Raw genomic sequence first — 24,216 nt, 5'->3', positions numbered from 1 at the left:
AGAACAAACTTACTTTTTCTCATACTTCATACTGGTTGAATCAGTACTCTCTACTTACAATCAGCTGAAATGTTAGCTAACAATTTTCCCTGTTTAATCTTGGAGTCCTAAAATGAACAATACAAGTACTACAATATCACAAGTGAGAGAATAAAATGCTTTCCAGTAGTAGAATATATAGATAAGCATAATTCAGTTTATTGTTGCTGAGGGTGAACTGGCAAATGCAGGGCAAGAAGGCAGATCTGCCTTGTCAATTAGAATGTTTGAAAATAAATGGCATGTGCTTTATAGGTGCAATTTTGTTAGACATTACCTATCTCCCTGAGCAGTCCTCTAGATCCATGATAAAATTATATGCACACAACATAAATAAATAATCTTTTCATATCAATAGAAAACTAGCTAACTATAGTTATCACCATGGTGAGTAGCTCAGTATTCAATCTATCAATTTACTTGCTAACTATGGACATGCTTTTAATTTTTATAGCATGGTCTCAAAATCTTTTTTCAAGCAGGAATGGTTTTCTTCTAGGCCCGGAGAATCCACCAAAGCCTTAATTATCTCCTCAGGGGCTTTCTGCATCATCTCCTGACTCAAGCAGTTATATAGAGTGGAAGAAGCAGAAAAATATTGCAGTGTGGCACCACTGCTGGCTAACTGCAATAGCCAATTTCTGACAACCAAAGGCATGGCTATGGCTGTTGCAGAAGCTGTTCCCCAGCTGGCCATACTTAGACTGATGCTATTGGTAGCGTGGGATACTAGGCCGCCATAATAACAACTCCCTCCTGTGCTGGTGACACGGGTCTTCTGCTTTAGATCCAGTAGCAAATTCCTCCGGAACCAAGCTTTTTTAATTTCAGCCTGCACCTAGAGATAGAGACCGGTCATCAAATGAATGCAGCTTGGCTAATTCAACACATGTCTGTTCTCAACTTTGAATATGTGGTAGAAGCAGCTTTGGCCCAAACTATCAGGTGCCCATACTTTTCCCAATTCTTCACCTTTTCTTAAAACTCAAAATGTGTACTTATTTTTCCAATTGAAAAGTTAGCCTTACATTTTGAATTGGGTAATGGAAAAAAAACCATTATATATTTTTACTCCAAGTTGTAATCCCCCAGGCCATGGCCTACTACCATGCCATGGTCTATTCGGAACTGTGCCATATAAGCAGCAGGCTGGTCCATGTGCACATGCACATGGAGCTCAACATGTGCAAGTTGAGCTCCATATGCATGCATGTGCTCACCAACCCACTGCTCACGCAAGTTGAGTTGCACACAGACATGCGCTCCAGCCCACCACTCATGCAACCTGGTTCCCCTCCCCCCCCAGGATGCCAAGCCGCAAAGATTGTTGAGGGGAGGTGAGAAGTCAAATCCTCAGCTACTCCTATGTGGGATGCCACAGGGGTCATACACAATATTTTTCTCCATGTTGTTTAACCTAATACTGTTGAGAGAGGTCATCTATTGGATTAGAGTGAGACATCAGCTTCCCCTCCTAGCATGTGAAGTAATTAGAGATCTAGAGCAGACCTTTTTCAGTGCCCTATGACATAGTCTCTCAACACACACACACACACACACACACACACACACACACACACACACACACACATCTATCAGAATGGTCCCATTTCTGTTATTCTTCAGAAAAGGAGATTAAACCATCCTCTTTGGAGAATAAGTGGTTTTCTTTTTCTGGTCCATGGTTAGTTTTAGGTTTATATTGAAATTGTCTTTGTGAAGGTTTTCACCCTTTACATTTTAGGATTGTGAGCTGCTCAGGATTAATGATTGGGTTGGAATAAAAATTACATGCAATAAGCCAGTCAATCAGAAAAGAGGATGCTGGGCCAAAACGTATGGCTTTTAGCAAAACTCCATTTGGGAAATGTAAATACAATATTCCATGCAAAGCAGTATTATTAAGCCAGATAAAATGGTAGAGTTAATAAATTGGTGGCTGCACTTGAAAATCCATGCAAACGCCATAGAGAAAAGCCAATTTCATACACATGTTCATGTTAGTGCCTACGTAGATTTAGCCTTAAAAATCCATGTTCTTACCTCACCATTGCAAAAGCAGTAAATCAGAGCCACGAAGAAGCCCTAACCAGAGACAGAGACAACCACAAGTCAGAACCAGTTGGGACAGTGTTTCAAAAGCAAGATTCATAAGCATAAAAACTCACCTGTAAAGAATTGAAGAGCATTTCATAATGCATCTGTATTTGCCAAAGTGTGCTGGAGACGGCAGTGTAAGGCGTAGCCATGAACACCACATAATGGACACCAAAGAGGGGCATTAGGACTAGCGTTGACTTCAATAGTTTTCTGAAAGTAATGGGATGGAGGGAGTATTTTAATGCTATCATGTCACCCTCTGGTTCTCCAGAAAAGTGTTTCAACCTTGGCAACTGTAAGAATTGTGGATTTCAACTCCCAGAAGCTGAAGTTTGTTTAAAATAAACAAAAGGCTTGATGGGTAATATGACTAATGAAAGATTGACCCTTAAAAAGGACTAGAAGCTTGAAGAAACAATTACAGTAGTAAGCCAAGACAATACTTCTTACCCTACTGCAGGAAAGCATTGCTGTTGACCTATACAGGATTACCAGAGTGGGCGAGACTGGAATTTGCACTCTTGCTGGGGAGTCATTAAGGGGAGAAACGGATGCTTTAAACTCTCCCTGCAGTAATTCAGTCTGATGTTTGTGTTTTTATTAAGAGGTACACTTTTGCCAGCTTAACATAACTTTGGGAGCTAGAAATGAGAAGCGGATGGCTGTATCCAGTCCATAGATGACCCAATCCTGCCCGAGATCCAATTCTACCGTGGTTATCATAAATTGAGGACTGTTTAATAGTTCTTGGTCTTTTAGGGGATTTCTTTTTAAAAAAGAAAGAAGTTGCAAGAATTGGTGGAGATCCAGTAGCTTCCTATTTAAGATAAGCCATCTTGACCTCACAGAAGCTGGGATCTTAAATTTTTTTTCTCTTTGCTGTTAAGCAATCAAAGGTGATGAAAATATAGTTTAAAATGGAGGCGATCATTGTATTCCAGAAGAATAAGATTAATATTAACATTCTCAATTAAGAGAACTGACATAATAGTTAATTGTAGAAATAACAGAGAAAATCTAGTTCAGCTGTGCCCAAATACAAACCTGTACTGTTGTCGTGGATCTAATTTCCCCGTGTTTGTTTCCCATAATTTGGATGCCAGTACTCTCACAATGTTGAGGAAGAGAAAAAAGTTCACCTGCCAGCAACACAGAAACATGGAGCCAGTGGTAGAATTACGCAGTTGCTTTATTCCTAGACACAAGTCGTCCTTGACTTACAAATCATTTAGTGACCAAAGTTACAACGACACTAAAAAAGTGATTTACAACCGGTCCTTGCACCTACAGCTATTGCAGCATCCCCACAGTCACCTAATCCAAATTCTGGCGTGTGGCCTCTGGCCTGTATTTACAATGGTTGTAGCATACAGGGGTCATGTGAATGCCATTTGCGATCTCCTTGACTAGCTTCCAACAAGCAAAGTCAGGGTGGGGGGGGAGGAAACTGGGTTTGTTTGACTGAGTGATTCACTTAACTGCACTTAACTGCACTTAACACCTATGGCAAAAAAAAAAGAATTAGAAAATTAGGTGCGACTTAACAGTTGCCTTGTTTAGCAATGGAAATTCCGGCCCTGCTTGTGGTCGTAAGTTGGGACTACCTGTATAGGGTATAGCAATATATTTTGATAGCTATTTAACTCCCATCTCAAACAATTATGAAATAAACAACTCTACATCTTAAAAAATACAACTCAAGCTTACAACCCAACGAGCATTAGGACTACAGAAAATTCCAGAAAGATCTAATTCTTAGTAAACAATGCAGATCCAATGGACCGCTCTAAAACTTAAGAGAAAGTAATACTTGTGAAAGATGTCATGTGATATTTAAAAACTAATTTAGACCCTTACAAATATGAGTAGTAATTCAGACACAGGAAATATGGATTACCAAATTCCCAGCCATTCTTTGCCCTTCTTACCATGATCGCTGCTAAGATTGGGACCTGGTAGATCCATTTCATGTTTCCAGCACTGAGGTCCCAGCATCTGACAAAAAGAGCTTGCATTCAGCCATAAAAGTCTAGCCATAGGATATCCCTTCACTGGCACTTTTGAAACACAATTTCGGGAATAAACTGTTTGGTATTTTGTGATGCAGCATATTGATCACATTACTAGGTCATTTTTGAATTTCTGGATTTTGGAATGTTTGTTCCAGGTTCTTAATACAGGTAGATTTCAGTTAATGACTGTTTCATTTAATGACGATTTGCTGTTACAACAATAATGAAAAAATAATTTTAACTACCAGTTTTCATTTTAATGACCTTTGCAGGTCTGTAAAGCAAAGAAGAGCTGAAGTAAGACTACAAACACAGCCACAGTTACACAACTTTACTTAATAACCAAATTGGCAGTCCCAACCGTAGCTGCTAAATAAGGATTTCTTACGTATTATATTTTGCATTGATTAGTTTATAATGTTTAGATTAATTTAGAGTTAAAAGTTCTCCCAGACACTGGGACAAAGTAAATTCACTAAATGTATCTAGTATGATTCCATGACAGATTCATGTAAGAGAATTCTGAAGTTTTAGGACAGTTTCTGCCCTAATATCCTGTATGGTTACTATAGCTGGGCTGTACAGGTTTAATAACTGAGCTTCTTTTATCTGGTCTGTTATCAGAATTCCCATATTCCTAGCCAGTATGACCCTATAACCTATGAACTGATGCCTAGCAAAGTAAATATGGATCAAATGTGGATCAAAAAGACATTTAAGATACTGTTGGTACAGGTTTTGCCTTTTAAAGAACTGTTCATTTCTATTCTATTTGTCTTCTACTTTTAGATATTAAACTCAACCACCTAGTCTTAATGAGGATAAAGTAGCTGTCCTCAACTTGTCACCCTCCACTTGTTTGTAAAATTTCACTCCCCAAAGTCCAACCTAGGATAACCAGGCAGGTGGAGAATTCCTGGGGTTCCATTAAATTCATTCCCGACCAGTTCTCTGTGTGGATGCCACTTCCGGAAGTCCATTCTGGGCTTGGGCAACAAACAATTAGCTACCGGTTCTGCCGAACTGGTGCAAACTGGTTGAATCCCACCACTGGGCCCAAGTACTCAAAGCTGGTCGGCACCTTCAGGATTTCAAAATTCTGTTTTAGGTTGTTGCGCTCAATGGCTGCTATCAGTTCCATAAAATCAATTTAATCAGGATATGATGTACCCTCTCTCCCAACTCCTCCAGAATCACAGAAAATGTTTTTTAGTATCCACCCTTCTTTCTCTTCTTTTTCTGGTCAGGTAGACTTTTTGAAATACCCACTGAGTTTACTTTTTAAGAAAGCTCACAGTCTTCTTCAGAGATTTAAAAGAAACGATCCTGGAAGACGTTTTCCAGCATTGATGGCAATTATAAATGTCATCCATCTACACAAGTCTATATGTGTGTGTAAAAAAATGAGAGTGGCAGAAAACCTGGTGGGTTCTAAGGAAAATGACTGGGATGCATTCCTTGAGTATATTTGAGATTTGGAGATTTAATCTCTACTCCCTAGACCCGTGGTGGCGAACCTATGGCAAGTGTGCCATTGCCACAGACAGAGGGACGCAGGGCCAGGCTGCTCCTCTCCCCCTCTCCATGCATGTGGAGTCTGGGAACAGCTACGAGAGCTGGGTGGGATGAAGGAAACCTATAGAAGGAACAGGTTTTGGTGGGAGAGTGAGTGAGTGGCCTTTGGAAGCGACCAGTGGTGGGTTTCAAATCATTTGACAGCCAGTTCTCTGCCTCACCTTCCCTCTGTCTTGATTGGGCTGGGCTGCTGGGTGGGGGTTGGCCAGGATGGGTGCAGGAGAGTGGGGGGTCATCAGGTCCTGGCTAGGGGAAGGTGAGGGGGTCTGGCTAGGGGTGGGTGGGAGAGCCGGGACGCCTCCACGGAGGAAAGCTGCACCCCCCCACCGGCTGATCCTCTCATCCACACTGTGTTCATGTAGGATTGTATAGATTAGGAGCACTGGGCAGAGGCCTGGGGGTGTGTGTGGAAGGCAGAGGAGAATCAGAGTCGCCATCTCCCTTCTGCAGTGCAGCTTCATTGGCATGAGTGGAGACAGCCCCGGGATGGCTGGAAAGGAGTTCTCACCCAGTGTGGGCCCTGTCTACACAGTGGCTCTGATGGGAGCAGCAGCTCCTCCTGCTGCTCTGAGCTCCTTGACCGGCCAACCACACAGGAAGCAGGAGGTGGAGGAGGGGCAGCCGAATGCTCACTGGTCATAGCTGGCCCCACCTCAGCAGTCCGATGAGGCACCGGATCTTGCACACTGGCTGCCCAGGGAAGCAGCAGGAGGTGGAGGGGCAGCCGGTGCATGAGATCCACTTCTTCATTGGGCTGCCAGTGAGCAGCCGAGGCGGCTACAGACCCCCGGTTGCCCCACCACCTCCTCCATCATTCCTGCATGGTTGGCCAGTCGGAGCAGCAGCAGCTGCCACCCCCATCAGAGCCATCTAGCGGATGGGGCCAGGCTGGGAAAGGGCTTCTTTCTGGCCATCCTTGGGCCATCTCCACCCACGCCGATGGGGCTCTGTGGTGATTTTGCCATGATGCAGGACAGCTGGCAGGCTGTGGCTGCTGACAGACACTGTCTGCCCCCATGAGCTTGCTGGCCTCTGTGTGCAGGGGCTGACGATGTCAGGTAGCAGCTGTCCCGGACCCCACCTTGCTTTGCCTTGCCCTGCAGCAAATGGCACCCCCGCCCTGCCTTGCCTCACCTCACCTCACAGGATGAGCCTCCAGCTCACCACCCTAGCACCAGAAACCCCCTGGATATCCTCCAACCCTGCCTGGCCCCCACAGGTGTCCCTCCCCAGAAGCATCATCAAGGTGGCCATGCCCACCCCGGCCATGTCCACCCAGTCAGCCACGCCCACCTGGCAATAAATAAGTGGATTTTGGGTTGCAGTTTGGGCACTCGTTCTCTAAAAAGGTTTGCCATCACTGCCCTACTCCCTCCCTGCCACTGTGGTGAGGATAGTGCAGTGCCCATTTGCTTTTAATCTTTCAGGGTAAGAGGTAAGCAAAGTAGAAGCTACCTACTGTGTATCTGCCAGAGATGCTCTTACACCGGCCCAGATGGATACAAAGACAGCGGGTGACCCTCAAAGGAAGAAGGAAAAGAAAAGCAAGCAGAAAGATATCTGGGTTTCCGGTGATATCTTAACAAGACACCAGGGGAAAAACAGAATAAGAGAACAACACCATGCCTATCCCGTCATTCTCTATCATGGGGAATAGTTGAGAGAAATAGTAAAAAGTTGGGAAATCAAGAGCACAACTGAAGTAATCAGGGACATCCTCTGGGGAGGGTTCAAAAATAAGATAATGATGATGACCTTGGGATCAGAGCCTCACCTCTTTTAACCCATGCAAAAGGAGTTGTGCTTTTAACTGCACGGTTGTGAATGCCCTTTTGGCTTTTTCGATTCTCCCTGCTGCTGCCGAAATTACAAGAGTTTAAAAGCCTTTTAGGTTGGGGGTGGGGAGTAAACCCACATCCTCCATTGTCTCTACATTAAGCTGCTAATCCAACTTGCAGAATCCTAACAGCAGAGGATAACCTGTGAACTGGACTGTTCTTACCCCATCCAATGAGGGTGAGGGCCCACAAGTAGCTTTGGTTGGACAGAAAAGCCATGAAGATTAAGCTGTGGAGGTAGAGGCCTTCCACCAAGATCCAATAGTGGTTGGTAGCCAGGAAATACAGAAAGACCGTCACTGCTACTTTGCAACCTGCCTGGAGGAATGGAGAAAGAAAATAGCTCATCTGGCACAGCTAAGAGTTTCTAGCTGCTTTCAGCTCGTGATACTTGAGTTCCTTGGAATCCTGTCTGTTCATATAGATGCAGTGCAAGTCATTTAAACTCTAAAACTCTTTTACTGGATCAAAGTCTACTTCCTCTAACATTTTGTCTTCAGTGTCAGGCAGCTGTCAAGAAGTTCATGCAAAGTGTCTAATGTCTTTTTCCGTTTTACTCCAAGCGTTTGCCATATTGAATGCAGAATTTCTGTTAAGGTTTTCGGACAAACACATGGAGTCCTCAACTTACAACAGTTCACTTAGTGACCATTCAAAGTTACAACAGCGTGGGAAAAAAGTGATCTGTGAACATTTTTCACGCCTACAACCACTTCAGAATCCTCATGGTCATGTGATCAAAATTCGGATGCTTGGCAACTGGCACGTATTTATGATGGTTGCAGTGTCCCAGGGTCATGTGATCACCTTTTGCAACCTTTTGACAGGCAAAGTAATGAGGAAGCCAGATTCACTTAACAACTGCAGTTATTCACTAAATAACTACATTAAGAAAGGTCGTAAAATGGGGCAAAATTAACTTAACAAATGTCTCAGGAACAGAAATTTTGGACTCAGTTGCGGTTGTAGGTTAAGGACTACCTGTACTATGAGTTGTCATGTTTTGTATACCATATTAATGGTGCTACTTTGAATTTACTGCTTACTGGTATCAGTAGCAATAACTCCATACTTGTTGGACTCATTGTGCAACCTGGGGACATTGCTTGAAACACGTTACTGTTGTTTTTCTGCCTTTATGAATAATGGAACCTATGAGGACTTGTCCTTTTAAACTATACCATGAGGAATGTAACTTAACTAGTTACTAGAATGGTTGCTGGTGAATAGGCACCAGGAACCATTCTTTGAAAACAATCCCCACTCTCAGAGCTTCAGGGATGCAGCTGAACCCGCTTCTTTTGACCCCAACTGCTGTGGTTTATTTAGCAAACAGGATCAAAGCAAATTTACTTGAAACAATGTCAGGTCAGTTGTCATGGAATTTACCAATTGGGTTCTGAGTCCCAGAGTGAAAGTCAGCTCTTCGGCATCCCAATCATGGTCTTGTCCTTTCACCAGTCCTTCTGGTCGGGAGGTAGAATATAAGACTATATCTTTCACAAAGATGCTCCCAGCTCGGCAGATGAAAGAGGCAAAAAGGTGGAGATGGATATAGTTCCGATTGCAGTGCAGGCGCCTTTAATACACAACACACAGGCAGGCTTTAATTTACCCATTAGTTACATTTTTAATCTAGTCCTTCCACATACATATGTGATGTAACATCCCTCCCATTTTACCTTCTATATTCAATATTTTTCAACCTTGGCAACCTGAAGATGTATGGATTTCAATTCCCAGAATTCCCCAGCCAGCCATGCTGGTTGGAGAAATTTGGGAGCTGAAGTCCACAAATCTTCAAGTTGTCAAGTTTGAGAAATACCCATTTAGTTCAACTGAGAGAGTCCCAAGATTTCTCTACTTCAATACCCAGAGGGGACTTGCATCTGAGTTTTGGTCCTAATCCATTGAGTAAATTGGTTTACAATAGTGAAAAAGCCAATGTTTTAATCACGCAACAGTGATAGGAATATAGAATAGGCCTTTCTCCTTACTTGAAGAAGCAAAGGATACACATAGCAACCACAAGGGAGGCCAAGGAGACAGAATAGCCAACTGTATAGATGATGTGCAAACGGTCAAACACCTCCTAGAAAAAAGAAAACATAAATATATCTGAATAATTAAGCATCTTTAAGATCACTATGCTAACTTGGTATCAAAAAAAGTGTTTCATTTCAGCAGAAACAGCAGAATGGAATAATATATATTGAAGATCCAACAAATCAGGTCTGTGGTAAATGCTGAAGGCAGTTTATAGTCACTCACAGAGATTCCAGTAATGTAGTCACACAAGTATCATGGCAATAATATAGAAGTTTTATTACTACTGCCATCTCTTGCTGCATTTTTTTAAGATTTCCCAGTCGAGTTATCAAGAAAGTTCCACAAGAATTTTCAGCAAAATAATAATTGAATCTTATTGTGCTTAACTTTTCAAGTCAACAAAGAGGACAAGATGCTGTAACTTAACTGATCAAAAGCTCTTTTCTAAAATAAGTGGGCATTAAACAAAACAGTCTTTTTTCAGTTCTACAAAAAATATAAAGGAAACCATAGTGCAGAGGGGATCCCTAGTAAAAGTCATTTTCACAAGTTATTTCAATCTATCAGTGATAATGCCTGTTTAGAAAATGTTTGCCATGTGAACATAAACAATTAAAGCCTTTATCAGTAGGGCCTTGTGACTGATTAGATCTCTTTCTAGAGAAGAAAGATCTATAGAAAATATTACTTAAGCATGAGATTTCTGTTAACAAAATTTGGTTGGGTTTATTGCTGAATTGTTAAGATTCAGTTTGCACAGCTTTCTGCCTGGATTTTTTTTTAATATAAAGTACTTAGCTCTTAAAAGAATGTGGCTTTTTTATTTCTATTTTATTTTTGGATCTAAAAATCTGGTAACTAGACCAATGAGAATAAAGGAGCTGTCAACTTGCTGGTTGGAAGATGTTACTCTGAAATATCCAACCAGGCATAACCATGCAGGATAAGAATTCTTAGAATTCAATTGATTGTTGATTTGTTACCCATTTAACATATATATTTTGCTACACTAATGTAAATGCTTGCTATTGGGAAAAGTCAGGCTGGCAAGGAATTTGGAGGGCACCTTGCAAGGAAGTCCATAGGCATGTTGTCATGTTATAGCAGAGGGGGAGACAATGCCCCAAAGTCATAAGAGTGCAATTGTTTCCCCACCCCTGTGTTAGAGATTTAATATTAGGCTTCATATGTAAAAAATGTTATGTAAAAATAAGACTGGGAGAACGTTTAGCTCCTCCCACTATTTATTTTTGCCTGAAGCATTGTGTAAAGAAGAATAACCCCCCCCCCAGTGTGATCTTAGTGTAACAAAAACATATAATCATTCTTTAAGCGATTTGTGGCCTGCCTAATTGAGTGGGATAAGATTATACTGGATAGTAAGTTCCAAATGACTAATATGGTAGTGATGGGTGCCAGCCTGCCTGGCAATGCCAATCTTGATGTCAGCCAAGTTCCATGCCTGACCTGATATAAAACAATGTTGATTTTTCATTTAAAAAACTAAAATGGAACATTATCTTTATTTCCAAGTTTGATTTTAGGCCCTAATTAGGACCAGGATGCCTTTTTTAAAAAAATGATAAGAGACTGCAGTACCATGCTCTGTTTAAACTTATACCCATCAACCCAGAAAATTGACAGAAGAAGTAAATAATCTAAACACAAGAAGCTGTTCCAGGAGAGTGTTCGTAACATAATCCCAAAACTCCTAAAGTGTCCACCAATGTGTAAAGTAGTTGGTAGACTGTGTGAATCTGACTGACATGGCTAGGAAGCAAACCATGGTTTATAATTTAATGTGTGTTGCATGATCACTGCCAAGTTCCCTCCCTCCTTGAATAATTGCTTGGATTTATCTTGCCTGGCCGAAAGCATAAAGGAGTACGCCTGGTCTCATAAAACTCCAATATCTCCTTTCATGGTTTCTGCTGTGCCTCCTCCCTCTGTTGCAAAAAAAGAATTGCAAACATTTACCTTTTCTTGGTCCTGCCGGTCCGGGGCAAAGAAGAGGACACATTCTGTGTAATTGGCCCAGGTCTTGTTCATATTAGGGACCAATTGCCAGTTTCCATCATCATTGCAATGTCTGTAGGCATGACCTGAAATAAAGAACAAGAGGAAAAAGATATGGGAAAAAAGGATTGTCTGCAGAGGATAATACAAACAGTCAAGATGGTAGCTATGCTCGTATGATCAAAGCTCCTCTATTGTCTATATCAGGGGTGTCAAACTCAATTTCATTGAGGGCCACATCAGCATTGCAGTTGCCCTCAAGGGGCCGGGTGGGTGTGGCCAGGGTGGGTGTGGCCTACTGGGTGGGCGTGGCTAGAGTGCATATGGCCTACTGGGTGGGCGTGGCCAGCTCTACATCGTTCGCATCAAGGGTGCCTATGGGGGCCTGGGCAGGAGTGGGACAGATCTGAGGGTCTCTGGCAGAAGGAGGGTCTCTGGGCCAGGGCCAAGGCAGTGGGGGCCGTTCCCTCACTGTTTCCAGGATGGCTTCGCGGGCCACATGAAACCACTTTGCGGGCCAGATCCGGCCCCCAGGCCTTGTGTTTGACATGTCTGGTCTATATGTTGTCACAACGCACACAAAAGACAAGCAAAATTTGACTGCCCTGTCAGCACCACTATTCCAACTTTTTCTACTATAATCTACAAATACTCCTGCAAAAGAACCTTCAAACCAGTTAAAGTGGGAGGTTCAACTAAGGCTTGCTAGTAGTCCATTTTTATGAATATAAAAGGTAAATATTAATTGTTTGGGACTCAGTGGATATATCGATGTGGCTCACCTAGAAACAAAATGGAAATGTTTTGCTAGATAAAGATTTCTTTATCTCAAAAATCTGGGGTTTCCTGATGATCTGTCATTCAACTCCTAGAGGTTCCATCACTGCTTTGTCTGTTGACATTAGCCAAAGTGCTGCTCCTTAGTTCCATTATATGAAAGAATGATAAACCCAATAATGTTCCCAAATCTGAGTCAAGGAATAGTGAGGAAAGCTGCCTCATTCCCAGCACAGAGGCACAGTTCACTTTCCAATCCACTTGACTTCTAGTATGGAAAGGAAGAGCACCATTTTGCTCTTCTCTGTAAACAACACAACATCTTGTCTAAGTTACTTTCATATGTTTGACACTCCTTTTGCTCTGTGGTAAAAAAAGAAAGTGCCATATATCTTCAGCAAAGACAACAAAGAATGTTGTCCTTGCTTCAGTCAGATACCTTATAGATATGTTTGACTCACAAGCTTATGCTAGCTAGAGGATGATGGGAGCTGAAGTCTGACATATCTAACTTCATCATTTGGGGACTGATGTAGAACAGCCATAGGAGTGTGTATGTAAAGATGGCTGACCCTTTTTACGTGTGTCATCTAAAGAAAGGCAGGGATCTGGTTACATGATATTAATGCCACCTTAACTTTTTGACTCTGTTGGATAGATTGAATTTCTTCCAGTATTTGAAAGCAACCAGAATAATTTATTAGCTTTATAGTCTGTCTTTTTATAATGCTCATAATAGCATTATGTATTTATATTTCTCTAAGTTCTCTCCATAGTAACAACCGTATGAGTTGGGCTGACCCCAAACCATTCAGTGAACTTCCAACAAGATGGACTTGAAGCTGGGTCTCCTCACTCCTAGTCCATAGTATCACATTCTCTTTGCATTAAAAAATAAAATGGTATCCTATGTAACTGATTGTTAAAAAAAACACCCTCAGGGGATGCCATTTTCTTTAGGACCATAACAGGAAAATATTCAAAATCTTATTTCCTGCCTTCTATAATTTCAGGGTAAGACCCACTTTTAAAAAATTTAGATGCTGAATTTAAAGATGCAATTAAAATCCTCAAATAGCCAAAAGATCTTAGACTTTTGTGGTGAAACTGTGATAACAAACTTACCATGATGGTTGAAGTCATAGATATAGTCTGGACAAAGAACTGCCACTTTTTTATCTGGGAGACTTGCTGGCCAGCAAATGATTCCATCCCATTCAGGTAAACAATGACCATCTAACAAAGTTATGGTTTCACAAGTCAAGGGAAAGAGATGTAGGAAAGAAAGGAACAATCATGAACACAGGGGTAAAAAGAGATTATAAAATGATCCAGACCATAGCCAATATGTCTCTTATTTTAGCACTATGCATAAATTGGCTAGACGGTTGCATTATAGTTCTTGAAGAGTTACAGGTAGTCCTTGACTTATGATCACAATTGGGACTAGAACTCTAAGTGGTGTGATTGTTAAGTTAACCTGGCCTAATTTTATGACTTTTTTGCAATGTCATTAAGCAAAGCAATGGTTCACTATGATCCAGTTTTGCCAAAATCCAGAAGAAAATGCAGACTTATGACCTTGGAGGGGAGGGTGGCTATCGGAACTGGGTTTTAAGTGTCCCCAAGGAGATCCATCATAAACTTCAAATAGTTGTAAATTAAGGATTATCAGCAAGGTAGAATGGTCCGAATAGAATTTGGAGCACAACTGGCATCCATCCATAGTTTTCCCATAATGGCAGCAAATATTGGATTTCCATTAGAACATACAGCCAATGTTTTTATAACAATATAAAACCAAAACTGATACCTTGGATTTTCTCCTTCTGACCATTCATCTGATTGTGACATATTGATTTTGCTTCATTCAGCAAATAAATCTGTTCTTCTTTGGTTAGAACATCATCAGTGTCCACCTGCCAAAATATAAGGAGGGAGATATAAGACACAGGAGCCTGCTCCATTTATTTGCATCTGGCCCCTTCTTTCCCAAAACTAGGTTCATGAAATATCATTCCACCAAACTAATCCTTGGAAAGAGAAATACAACTTATTTGAGTTTTATTTCCAAAACAAAATAGGGTGATTAAGTCTGCTCTGCACGTTCTGAGAATATTGTACCTCATCAGTTATCAAATCTACACCAAATATAATACAATAATTGTTATAGGAGATATATATATATACATATACATACATATACATATACATACACACACACACACACACACACACACACATATATATATATATATATAGACACATATATATATATAGACACACGCACACACACAAAGTGTGTGTGTGTGTGTGTGTGTGTGTGTGAGAGAGAGAGAGAGAGAGAGAGAGAGAGAGAGAGAGAGAGAGAGAGAGAGAGAGAGAGAGAGGGTACAAAATTCAATCCTAAATAGTGATCAGTCTTCATTCATTCACTCATTCATCACTGTATTTTGGATATTTAGTCCAAAGTGAAGATGAAATGGGATAGAGAAAATGGGTTGGCACCCAAGGAGTCCGAAGACTGCAGCTAGAACCAGCTGAAGATGATACTTCTAAGGGAAATGAAAAGGGGAAATTCTGCTGTACACTATCCAGCTTCCAGGAGTTTTTTTCTCATTGACTAGGTCCCCAATACAGAAGTTCTGTGTCTATTTTACACCTTCTGAATTATAAAAAAATTCATTGCATTCCAGATCACTGGCAAGAAAAACCACACTGCATACATGAACCCCCCTCCATTTTCTGGATGGTTCACTGACATTCTGAACATGATTGTGCCTATATAATTCAGGGGTACATTTTGTAATGCCTGTAGTCTCCGCTGCTTAAAATCATAACAAAATCATGTTTGATCCAATAGTTCACTTTACTCCTGATCTTTCAGAAATTAACAGTTGTTAATACAATTACTTCAACTGTTAAGTGAGTCATGAGGTCATAAAGTGAATCTGGCTTCCTCCACTGACTTTGTTGGAAGCCATCTGAGGAGGTTACAAATGGTGATCACAGGACACCAGAATAGTGCAACCATCATAAATACACGCCAGTTGCCAGGTGCCCGAATTTTGCTCATGTGACCAAGGGAGTGCTGCAATGGTCATAAGTGTGAAAAATGGTCAAAAGTCACTTTGGTCACTAAACGAATTGTAAGTCAAGGACTATCTGTATATAAATTAAAATTTTGCTCATGATTGTGTTCTATTAATTCTTTTGATTGCATTGTACAACTGCAGCAAATAATAGAAATCATTTATTGATATGGATACTAGTATGGCTATATTGATCCAAATATTATTTTTCTGGTTTGCTTGCAGGAGCATGCTGGCTGAGTCTTTGGAGAACCTGATCTCCAACAATTCTGGAGGCATCTGGGTTGAAGAAATAGAGATTAGTATAGATATTGGATGGATGGATGGACGGACAGGGTTGAATTGAGAGAAATACATAACAGCTTAAGCAATCTGAGAATGGCTAATAAAAAATGCTCCCTGAATTATCAGCCATGAGGGATGGTCCAGGGAAGCCAAGCTTTTTGGTGGGATGAGATCCATGAAAAGCTAGGTTCAGAGCACAACTGTGAGATTGCATTGTGTTAGCCAAGGACTGACTCATTTCCTGTGAAAAACTGTCAGGAAATGGGAGAGCTCAAGTAAGATAAAGCAAGGCAGGACTAGAGCTCACTCAAGTGGGCTCCTGTGATAACAGCTGCAATTAAGTTGCTCATCTGCCTAGGCCCTGTTGCAAATCTTGATAAAGACTTTCCCATTAATGAGATTTCCATTTCATCTTCGATAGCCCCTGGGGGCTGGGGCGGGTGGTGGTGGTGTATTTATGGGGGAGCTGCAATAGGGCCCTGATGAAACCCCAGCTGCTAATGAGGAGATTCATTAGGGACAATGCTGCTGACTGTTTAGCACTAGGAATAAAAGGCACGCTTTTCAGATTGGACATGAACAAAAAGTTATAAAATCAAAAGCAGAGAGAGAGAGGCATTAGCAGGTTCATGTCTTGGAAATCATCCATGCAATATAATATAACATCTATGGGTTCCACAGTTGCATGGTGGGATGGGTGGGTTGGATGAGTGTGGGATAACATTTTAATTATTATACATTTTTTGAAATACACTGGGTTTGCGTGTTCTTACTAAGCTACATTTTAGTTTTCTTAGTGTATTTCCCTCCATCACAATCTGTAAAATAAGGTTTACAGCTAAGATGTGTAGACCCAGCTACTTGTTACTTGTTCATCAAATCATGGTCAAGCATAGTCTGCTCTTTCCCAATCTCCTGCCCTCTAGGTGCACAGATGCTTCAGTTCCCAGCATTCCAGCCAGCTGCAGCCCAAACCCTTGTGGAGGGCACCGAGTTGGAGAAGACTGGACAGTGGCTGAATCTTGCTTCAAGATCATCGGCAACAATGTTTAAGACACCTGGCTAGTAAGAAGGAGACCATGAGTCCTAGTGCTGCTTTATCCAGGAAAGCCAGCTGTGTGACCTCGGGCCAGTCCCTCTCAGCCCAACTCACCTCACAGGCTGGTTGTTCTGAGGAAAATCAAAGGGAGGTGTGCTAGACACCTTCTCCACCTTGAGTTATTTGTAAAAACAATAAAGGTGAGATACAAATAAATAAATAAAAATACAAGCATGTATTAAATAAAAATGCAGCAATGGTACAGGCATTCTTCAACTTACTACAGTTTGTTTAGTGATGGTTCAAAGGTACAACAGCAATGAAAAAGTGATCTATGACCATTTTTGACATGGTCATATGATCAACACAAGGTACGTGGTGGCTCAGTGGGTTAGGACGCTGAGCTTGTCGATCAGAAGGTCGGCAGTTTGGCAGGTCGAATCCCGAGTGCTGCGTAACAGAGTGAGCGCCTGTTACTCGTCCCAGTTTCTGCTAACCTAGCAATTCAAAAGCACGTAAAAATGCAAGTAGAAAAATAGGGACCACTACAGTGGGAAGGTAACAGCGTTCCGTGCGCCTTTGGCGTCTAGTCATGCCGGCCACATGGCCATGGAGATGTCCTTGGACAAGCACTTGCTCTTCGGCTTTGAAATGGAGATGAGCACCGGCCCCTAGAGTCGGAAACGACTAGCACGCATGTGCGGGGGGACCTTTACCTTTACCTTATGATCAACATTCAGATGCTTGCCAGCTGACTCATATTTATGACGGCAGCAGTGTCACCTTTTATGACTTTCTGACAAGCAGAGTCAGTCAGTAAGGAAGCCAGATTCACTATTTTACTAACTTAACAACTGCAATGATTCACTTAACATTTGTGACAAGGAAAGTCATAAAATGGGGTAAAGCTCATGTAACAAATGTCTTGCTTAGTAACAGAAACTTTGGGCTCTGTGGTCATAAATCAAGGACTGTCTGTAATGATGATATTATAAATTCTGTGTTTATTGCAATTATGACATCTGGATGGATGGATGGATGAAGAAATAATGTTTAAAGTGATCTCCCTCAGTTGACAGAGATATCAGAGATTCCCTGCTAGCTTCTGAAATTCTTCTGCTGCAGACTCAGTAATTCCTACACTGTCAATTTATACCTCTCACCTTCTTAACACACAGTCATTCTCCAATTGCTCTCTCAGATCACACAGGGGTGCATAGCAGCCTGAGCCAGTGGAGAACAAGGCACCTTTTGTCCAGTGTCGCTTTTAATAACTCCATACTAAAGTTAACAAGCAATCCAGAGACAAACAGAGCAAACAGAGAGGGGAAATTGAGGCAACTGAAAAAGTATGTGTTATATTCAAGTCTACTAGAGATCAGAGTTGGGTGGTTACACCGTTCCTCCACCCTCTGGAAATTCTCAAGAAAAGGAGAAGTACCAGGATTATTTTCTTGTCCTTCTAGAGCAGTATTTTTCAAACTTGGCTACATTAATACGTGTGGGCTTCAGCTCCCATAATGCTGGCTGGGGAATTCTGGGAGTTGAATTTCACATAATTTAAAGTTGCCACATTTGAAAAATACTGCTTTACAGGACTTTGCTCTTTTAATTCCTTAGTCAGCAGCTATTCCATCACCCTAGATAGTTGTTGCAAGAATTGTAACTTTAACAACTGGTACTGCTTTTATTCATTCTTTCCTCTCCTCCCCCTCTCAATCCCTTTTTCCTGTGGGACAAATGTAAACAAAGAACTAATAATGCCTGTAAATTAGCCCAAATGTAGTTAATGTAAGTTTCAAATACATCAATAAATAAAATCCTTGCAACATACTTGTTTGTTTATTTATCATTTTTGTGGATATCACTTATGTGGATTGGATTTTAATTTTTTTTCAAACAGCAGGAAACTTAATGATAATAAATGCTTTGCATTTAGGAAATCCTAGCATCAACTGCTGTGGTGGCTCATAACATGGCTGAAGTATATATGTGAATGAGAGACAAGCCAAATGATAACAGTTCTCAGGGCACAGATGTCAATTATGTCAACTATCAAGCAAGTGGCAGAGTTTATTGCAAGATGAACAAAACACGGGGGTGGGGGTGGGGGGAAAGAAGCAACTTTAAACTACCATTGTGAACCTAAGAGAGGAAATGCCCCCTCGTGGTCTTGAAGGGCAATGAGCTTTTTATTGTGAGCTCATTGCAGCTTGCATAAAGATTCTTCTACCGTATATCCATATAATGGAGGAGTGTCAAACTCAATTTCATTGAGGGCCGCATCAGCATTGCGGTTGCCCTCGGGGAGGCTGGGTGGGTATGGCCAGGGTGGGCGTGGCCTACTGGGTGGGCGTGGCTAGAGTGCGTATGGCCTACTGGGTGGGCATGGCCAGCTCTACATCGTTCGCATCAAGGGTGCCTATGGGGGCCTGGGCAGGAGTGGGACAGATCTGAGGGTCTCTGGCAGAAGAAGGGTCTCTGGGCCAGGGCCAAGGCAGTGGGGGCCGTTCCCTCACTGTTTCCAGGATGGCTTCGCAGGCCACATGAAACCACTTCGTGGGCCAGATTTGGCCCCCGGGCCTTGTGTTTGACATGTCTGATATAATGAGTCATTTTTCTGAAAGATCTGAGCCTAGCAGCATTTGTAATTCAGGTAATGGCTTAGAGGCAGATGCTCTTCTGTTGTTCCCCTTGCAGGGACTCAAGGATGATTCTCCTCTACCTCATTCCAAAGACATTTTGGGGGCAGAGAACATAACTTTCACAATATTTATCACTCCTCTTATCTAATAAAAACCCAAATGTATCCAGCTAAGTTTCCTAGTTTTGTGCTTCATTATATGCTATTCATCTTAGTGTGGTTGGAGAGTGATTCATTTACTTTCTTGCATTTTATATCATTTTGTTAAATTACAATTATACTTCTATCCTTGTATTTTTATATTTTATACTTCATATACTTACTGCTTGTAGAATTGACAAATATGTGTATTTATATTCACCTACTTTTTAGATTGTATGGCCTTATTCTTGAATAAACTGTTTGATTTTGACACATGTAAGATTGGAGAAATGCATTTACTACCAAAGCCTGTTCTGGAGAGCCAGGCAGCAGGATGAACATACATATAGAAATATAGAAAATATATTTATTTTAATAATTTTATCCAAGAAACTAAAGATGGTGCAAATGGATTTTAATTTCATTATTTATTGGAAATCAGTGCAATCAGATGTACTCAACCAAACAAAAAATGGCCATTGTATAAATAAAAGTGGGCAGATTTATGCAGGAAAGTTAGAAGTAGCTAGTAGTGGTAACTGCTCGATGTCTCTCCGGTCAGGCTTAACTCCTGACAACTTCATGGATATAGCCATATAGTTTTCTTCACAAGATTATGTAAATGTGGTATTGCAATACATACACATTTAGATTTGAAAATCAAGTGAACTGTAGTCTCCTTGCATTCACGTTCATAACTCCAAGGTTATATCCCTTGAAGATTGTCTTCTTTTAGGAACCTTTTCATTTTCCCATCCTTACATTCAGGAATTTTCTGAGTAGACACGCACATGCCAGATCTAATTTTGCTGTCACCCAGCTGTTCTGATGGCTTTTTATGATCTCTAGAATTCCAAGAAGAGGAATTCTTTGAAGTGTATCCTGTCCATGTGTACGGTCTGCACTGGATGGGCTATCAGTTCATTAGGCAGGCTCAACTAAATTCCTACATAAAACAAATCCTAAAATTATACAACTAAATATGGATTAGATGCATCTTGGAAAATAACCTTGATAGAAAACTCCTATTTGTGACGGTTATTTTTAATAAGAATCCCCAAATTATATAGAGTGCGAAAAATAAGAGAGAATTTCACCATACACTTAAAAAGGGGGTATCTCCCTACAGGTTGTACCCCTTCCTCCAAACTGATTCCTCACAACAATTTTGTGTACTATATTATACTGAGGTATCATGATAGAATCAAAGTCATTAATTTACTAGATGATTAGAGTCATACAGCACTTAAGAGGTGGACACTTTTCAATGTGGGGGTCAGCTGTGTATGGATGCAATGGGGGTAAAATTAGGATTTTCTGGTTTTAAGGGGGCATTGGGAGGTATTCTTTAAAAAAACACTGTTAGGTTTTTATTAGGACTTACAGTACATTACATTATCTGAGTATCTCAAAAATGATAGGAAACTATGTCAACAGTTTTCAACAACTATGGCCAATGGTGTCTCTAATAAACAATGTGATTTTTAAAATTTGGGCTGATTATATCATATAAATTTCTTGCAATTTACAGAACAAACCATGACTAAAAAGTCCAAAATCTATGAATCTGAATGTAGAGCATGGCAGGGCAAAGATTTAAATTTGGAACTTCCTAGTCCTCATCTAGTCATATATTTTTGCCTCAGGGAGCACAAAGTATCATTTTCATACAACAATAAAATCTTTCTGATAATGCAAACTGTGGCAGCATAGATGTAGTTCATACAATAGTTCTGAAATTTTCCAAATATGCACACTATGCAAGTAGCAGACTCAGAAAACCATACAAACCATACCAGCAGAAATTATTAATTGCAAATTAATTTTTAGAGCCTTGTTTGGAGGATAAAAGAATGGGATCTGCTATTTAATTATTCATTTAAAACAATGTCCCTTGTTTCCTGATGATGTTTATATATGAATAAGCCAGAATTTGTTAATCATCCTGTATTATTGGTTCATTTAAATTAGCAAGCCTAAGCTTTGGTTTTTAAAGTACAAATTACTGTGTTACACAACACAGTAAGCAAAGAACATTATGACTTAGCCACACTGTAAAACACCCAGTAGCTAGATAGATATCATGTTATGTCACACCACATTAGCTTATTTAAATGTGCTTTATTGAACATACTAGAATGGACCGGATTAATTCATAATGAGTCATAACTATGGTTTACAAACTATGGTGGTTACTTCTTTGTTTGCTATGGCTGCCGATTCCAGCAGATGCAACATTTTGGAAAATAATAGAAACAATTAATAAAACAGCACAGACAGCCTGGACTAAAATAATCATGACCATGGTTGGGATGACACACATGGAAAGATTTTCCATAATCCTCCATAATGGATTTAGTGGTATAAGAAAATAAATATTAGAAAAGATGGAGGGAGGCACAGAAGAGCTATTATGAAAAGCAACATTGTGTTGATTTGTGCTGCTCAAAAGAGCACCATTTAGCTGATTTGGGAATACAATTTTCATCTTTCCCAGACACTAACCCCACTAGCTGGGTGATGGGAGTTAATGTCCCATAATAGTTGGAGAACCTCAAATTGGGGAATACTGAGCTGGATTCCCTGAAACATTTCTTAACTGAGGCAGGATGATTGCAAAAGTAAAATCTCCACTGACTATACTCCCAAAAGTGTATTCATGTTTTCTATATAGCCGGTCCATTTCATTAAATCTGTGTGAAAATTCTGGAGGAAGGCAAAAGAAAACAATTTATCCAAGCAAGGGAAGGGAATTATTTGCCAAGTCTTCAGGTGTTTAATTCAAATAACCTGCTGATTCTCCAGAGTAATATAACGGGCAAAATCAATTAGCAACATATAAGTTCCCCTGAAATAAATGGGAGTATAATCCTCAAATAAAGTTGAATCCAGATGACAGGACTTCTTCCCAAAGAAGTGGGATTTCAGTGGAATCTATTCTGCCTGTTATGCTAAACAGCCCCATGGTCTCTGCCTATTGCTTGCAACACGAGAGAAAGGGAGAGAAAAGGCGCTTACCAAAGCACAGACCACATTCAGAAAGGAGAGACAAAAAGCAGCTCTCAGGAAGCTGCTTAAGAGGGTCAATTCCTGCATCCTTCTCAGAATGCTGATGCCATCCAAAGAAGGGAGAAAAATTTTTTATTGTCCAGTTTGATGCTTTCTTGAAGGAAGGGAAAGTATTTTCAGTATGTAAATCCAAAATGAAGTTCCGTGGATCTAGCAACACTGGGATGCAAGTTCATTTCTTCATCCACAGATTAAACCTCTTCAGCAAAAAACAGTCTGATCTCCAAATTTCTGGGACATCAGCATTCATTTAGCGGGTAGATGGTGCTGAGGCTGATGCTTAATTACGTTCAATGTTCCCTCCGCTTGGTGACTTAGTCTGCCCTCTCTGCTCATCTGGGGTGTATTTATGACTTCTCCCGTCAGCCACTCCTCTTCTCTACGAGAAAGAGACGGAGAGCAGCTAAAGAGTTTCCCTGTGCTGGAAAAGGAAAACCAGCCAGCCAAGCCGAATCCTCGGTGCTGTTTCTCAGCCTTTGCAAGTATTTGGCTGGCTAGCTGGCTTCTCACTTTCCAGTCCACGGAAGCTCTTCACTTACTGTCTGTCTCTTTCTCATATGCACTTGGAGGGAAAATGAATTGCTATGGGGGGTTTCTGGTTTAGAGTTAGAGGCAGAGGTGCACACCATGCACAGCAATGGGGAAGAGCCCGGTGGAACTCCGTTGGGGCAGACGCCTCATCACCAAATTGGACAGACTGCACCCCGACTGAGTGGCTTCGGAGACTGAGCAACCCAACCCCCCTAGGGAGTTACACTGTATTATATATATAAACAGTTAAGTTAGATGTGATTAAACTGAATACGTGAGGAAAAGCAAATCTGACAGAAGAACACGCGGGAACTTTGACAGCTGTCAAAGTTCCCCCCGCACAGCGCAGGCGCAGCCACTGACAGCTCGCGGCTGTCAAAACACCGGACCATGCGGAAGCCTAGCTGTCAAAGTGAAGACGACGCAGATTGGTCCGGATTGACGCGGCGCCAAAATGAACACTCCTGATTGGCCCTCGCTGACAGCTGCCGGCTATAAAAGCCGGCAGCGTTTTCTATGTTTGCCTTGCTCTAAATAAAAACCTGTTAGTACTAGCCTGTCGTCCCGAGTGGTCCTTCGGCTACTTCACTGGCGACGAAGGTGGGATCGCTCCGGAGCTAAGTCACAGCCGAGGAAGAGAGTTCCTGAGCTGAAGTCACGGCCGAGGAAGAGAGTTCCTGGCAAGAGCTGTCACTGGAAGTTTTAACTTCCATAGGAGCGACCCAGGACTGGACGACATGGCAAACTTCGGGCGTGTGAGGGAATTCGATACCCGCCATCCCGAGAGATGGCAATCACACCTAGGCCAGGTCGAGGGATTCCTTCTCGTCAGTAAAATCACTGACGACAGAGCAAAGGCCGCCGCACTACTATACATCAGCGGACCTCCAGTGTACGATGCTGCCGTGGGCCTGTTCAGCCCGGTGCCCATCACAGAGGTCTCCTACGCGGACCTGGTGGACCAGCTGAACAAGTACTATATGCTGGCTCGCTCAGAACTGTACTGGCG

General features: G+C 41.4%; 1 protein-coding gene across 1 annotated transcript; it reads right to left on the bottom strand.

Moving 5' to 3' along the window:
* Window positions 1-487: 487 nt before the first annotated feature.
* LOC308677479 (parathyroid hormone/parathyroid hormone-related peptide receptor-like) lies at window positions 488-22,703 on the bottom strand (the record flags this gene model as incomplete). Its single annotated transcript, XM_081343923.1, has 13 exons — window positions 488-877; window positions 2,083-2,124; window positions 2,208-2,349; window positions 3,184-3,278; window positions 4,068-4,134; window positions 7,186-7,246; window positions 7,729-7,882; window positions 8,954-9,143; window positions 9,562-9,656; window positions 11,591-11,715; window positions 13,532-13,642; window positions 14,220-14,325; window positions 22,626-22,703. 13 exons carry the CDS (start codon window positions 22,701-22,703, stop codon window positions 488-490), a joined length of 1,656 nt encoding a protein of 551 aa, XP_081200049.1.
* Window positions 22,704-24,216: the final 1,513 nt, after the last annotated feature.

Source organism: Vipera berus (genome assembly GCF_964194415.1).
Source record: "Vipera berus genome assembly, chromosome: Z".
In the NCBI taxonomy this organism is placed as follows: Eukaryota; Metazoa; Chordata; class Lepidosauria; order Squamata; family Viperidae; genus Vipera; species Vipera berus.
The sequence above is the reverse complement of the archived record's forward strand: the minus strand, read 5'-3'. Positions and strand labels throughout refer to the sequence as shown.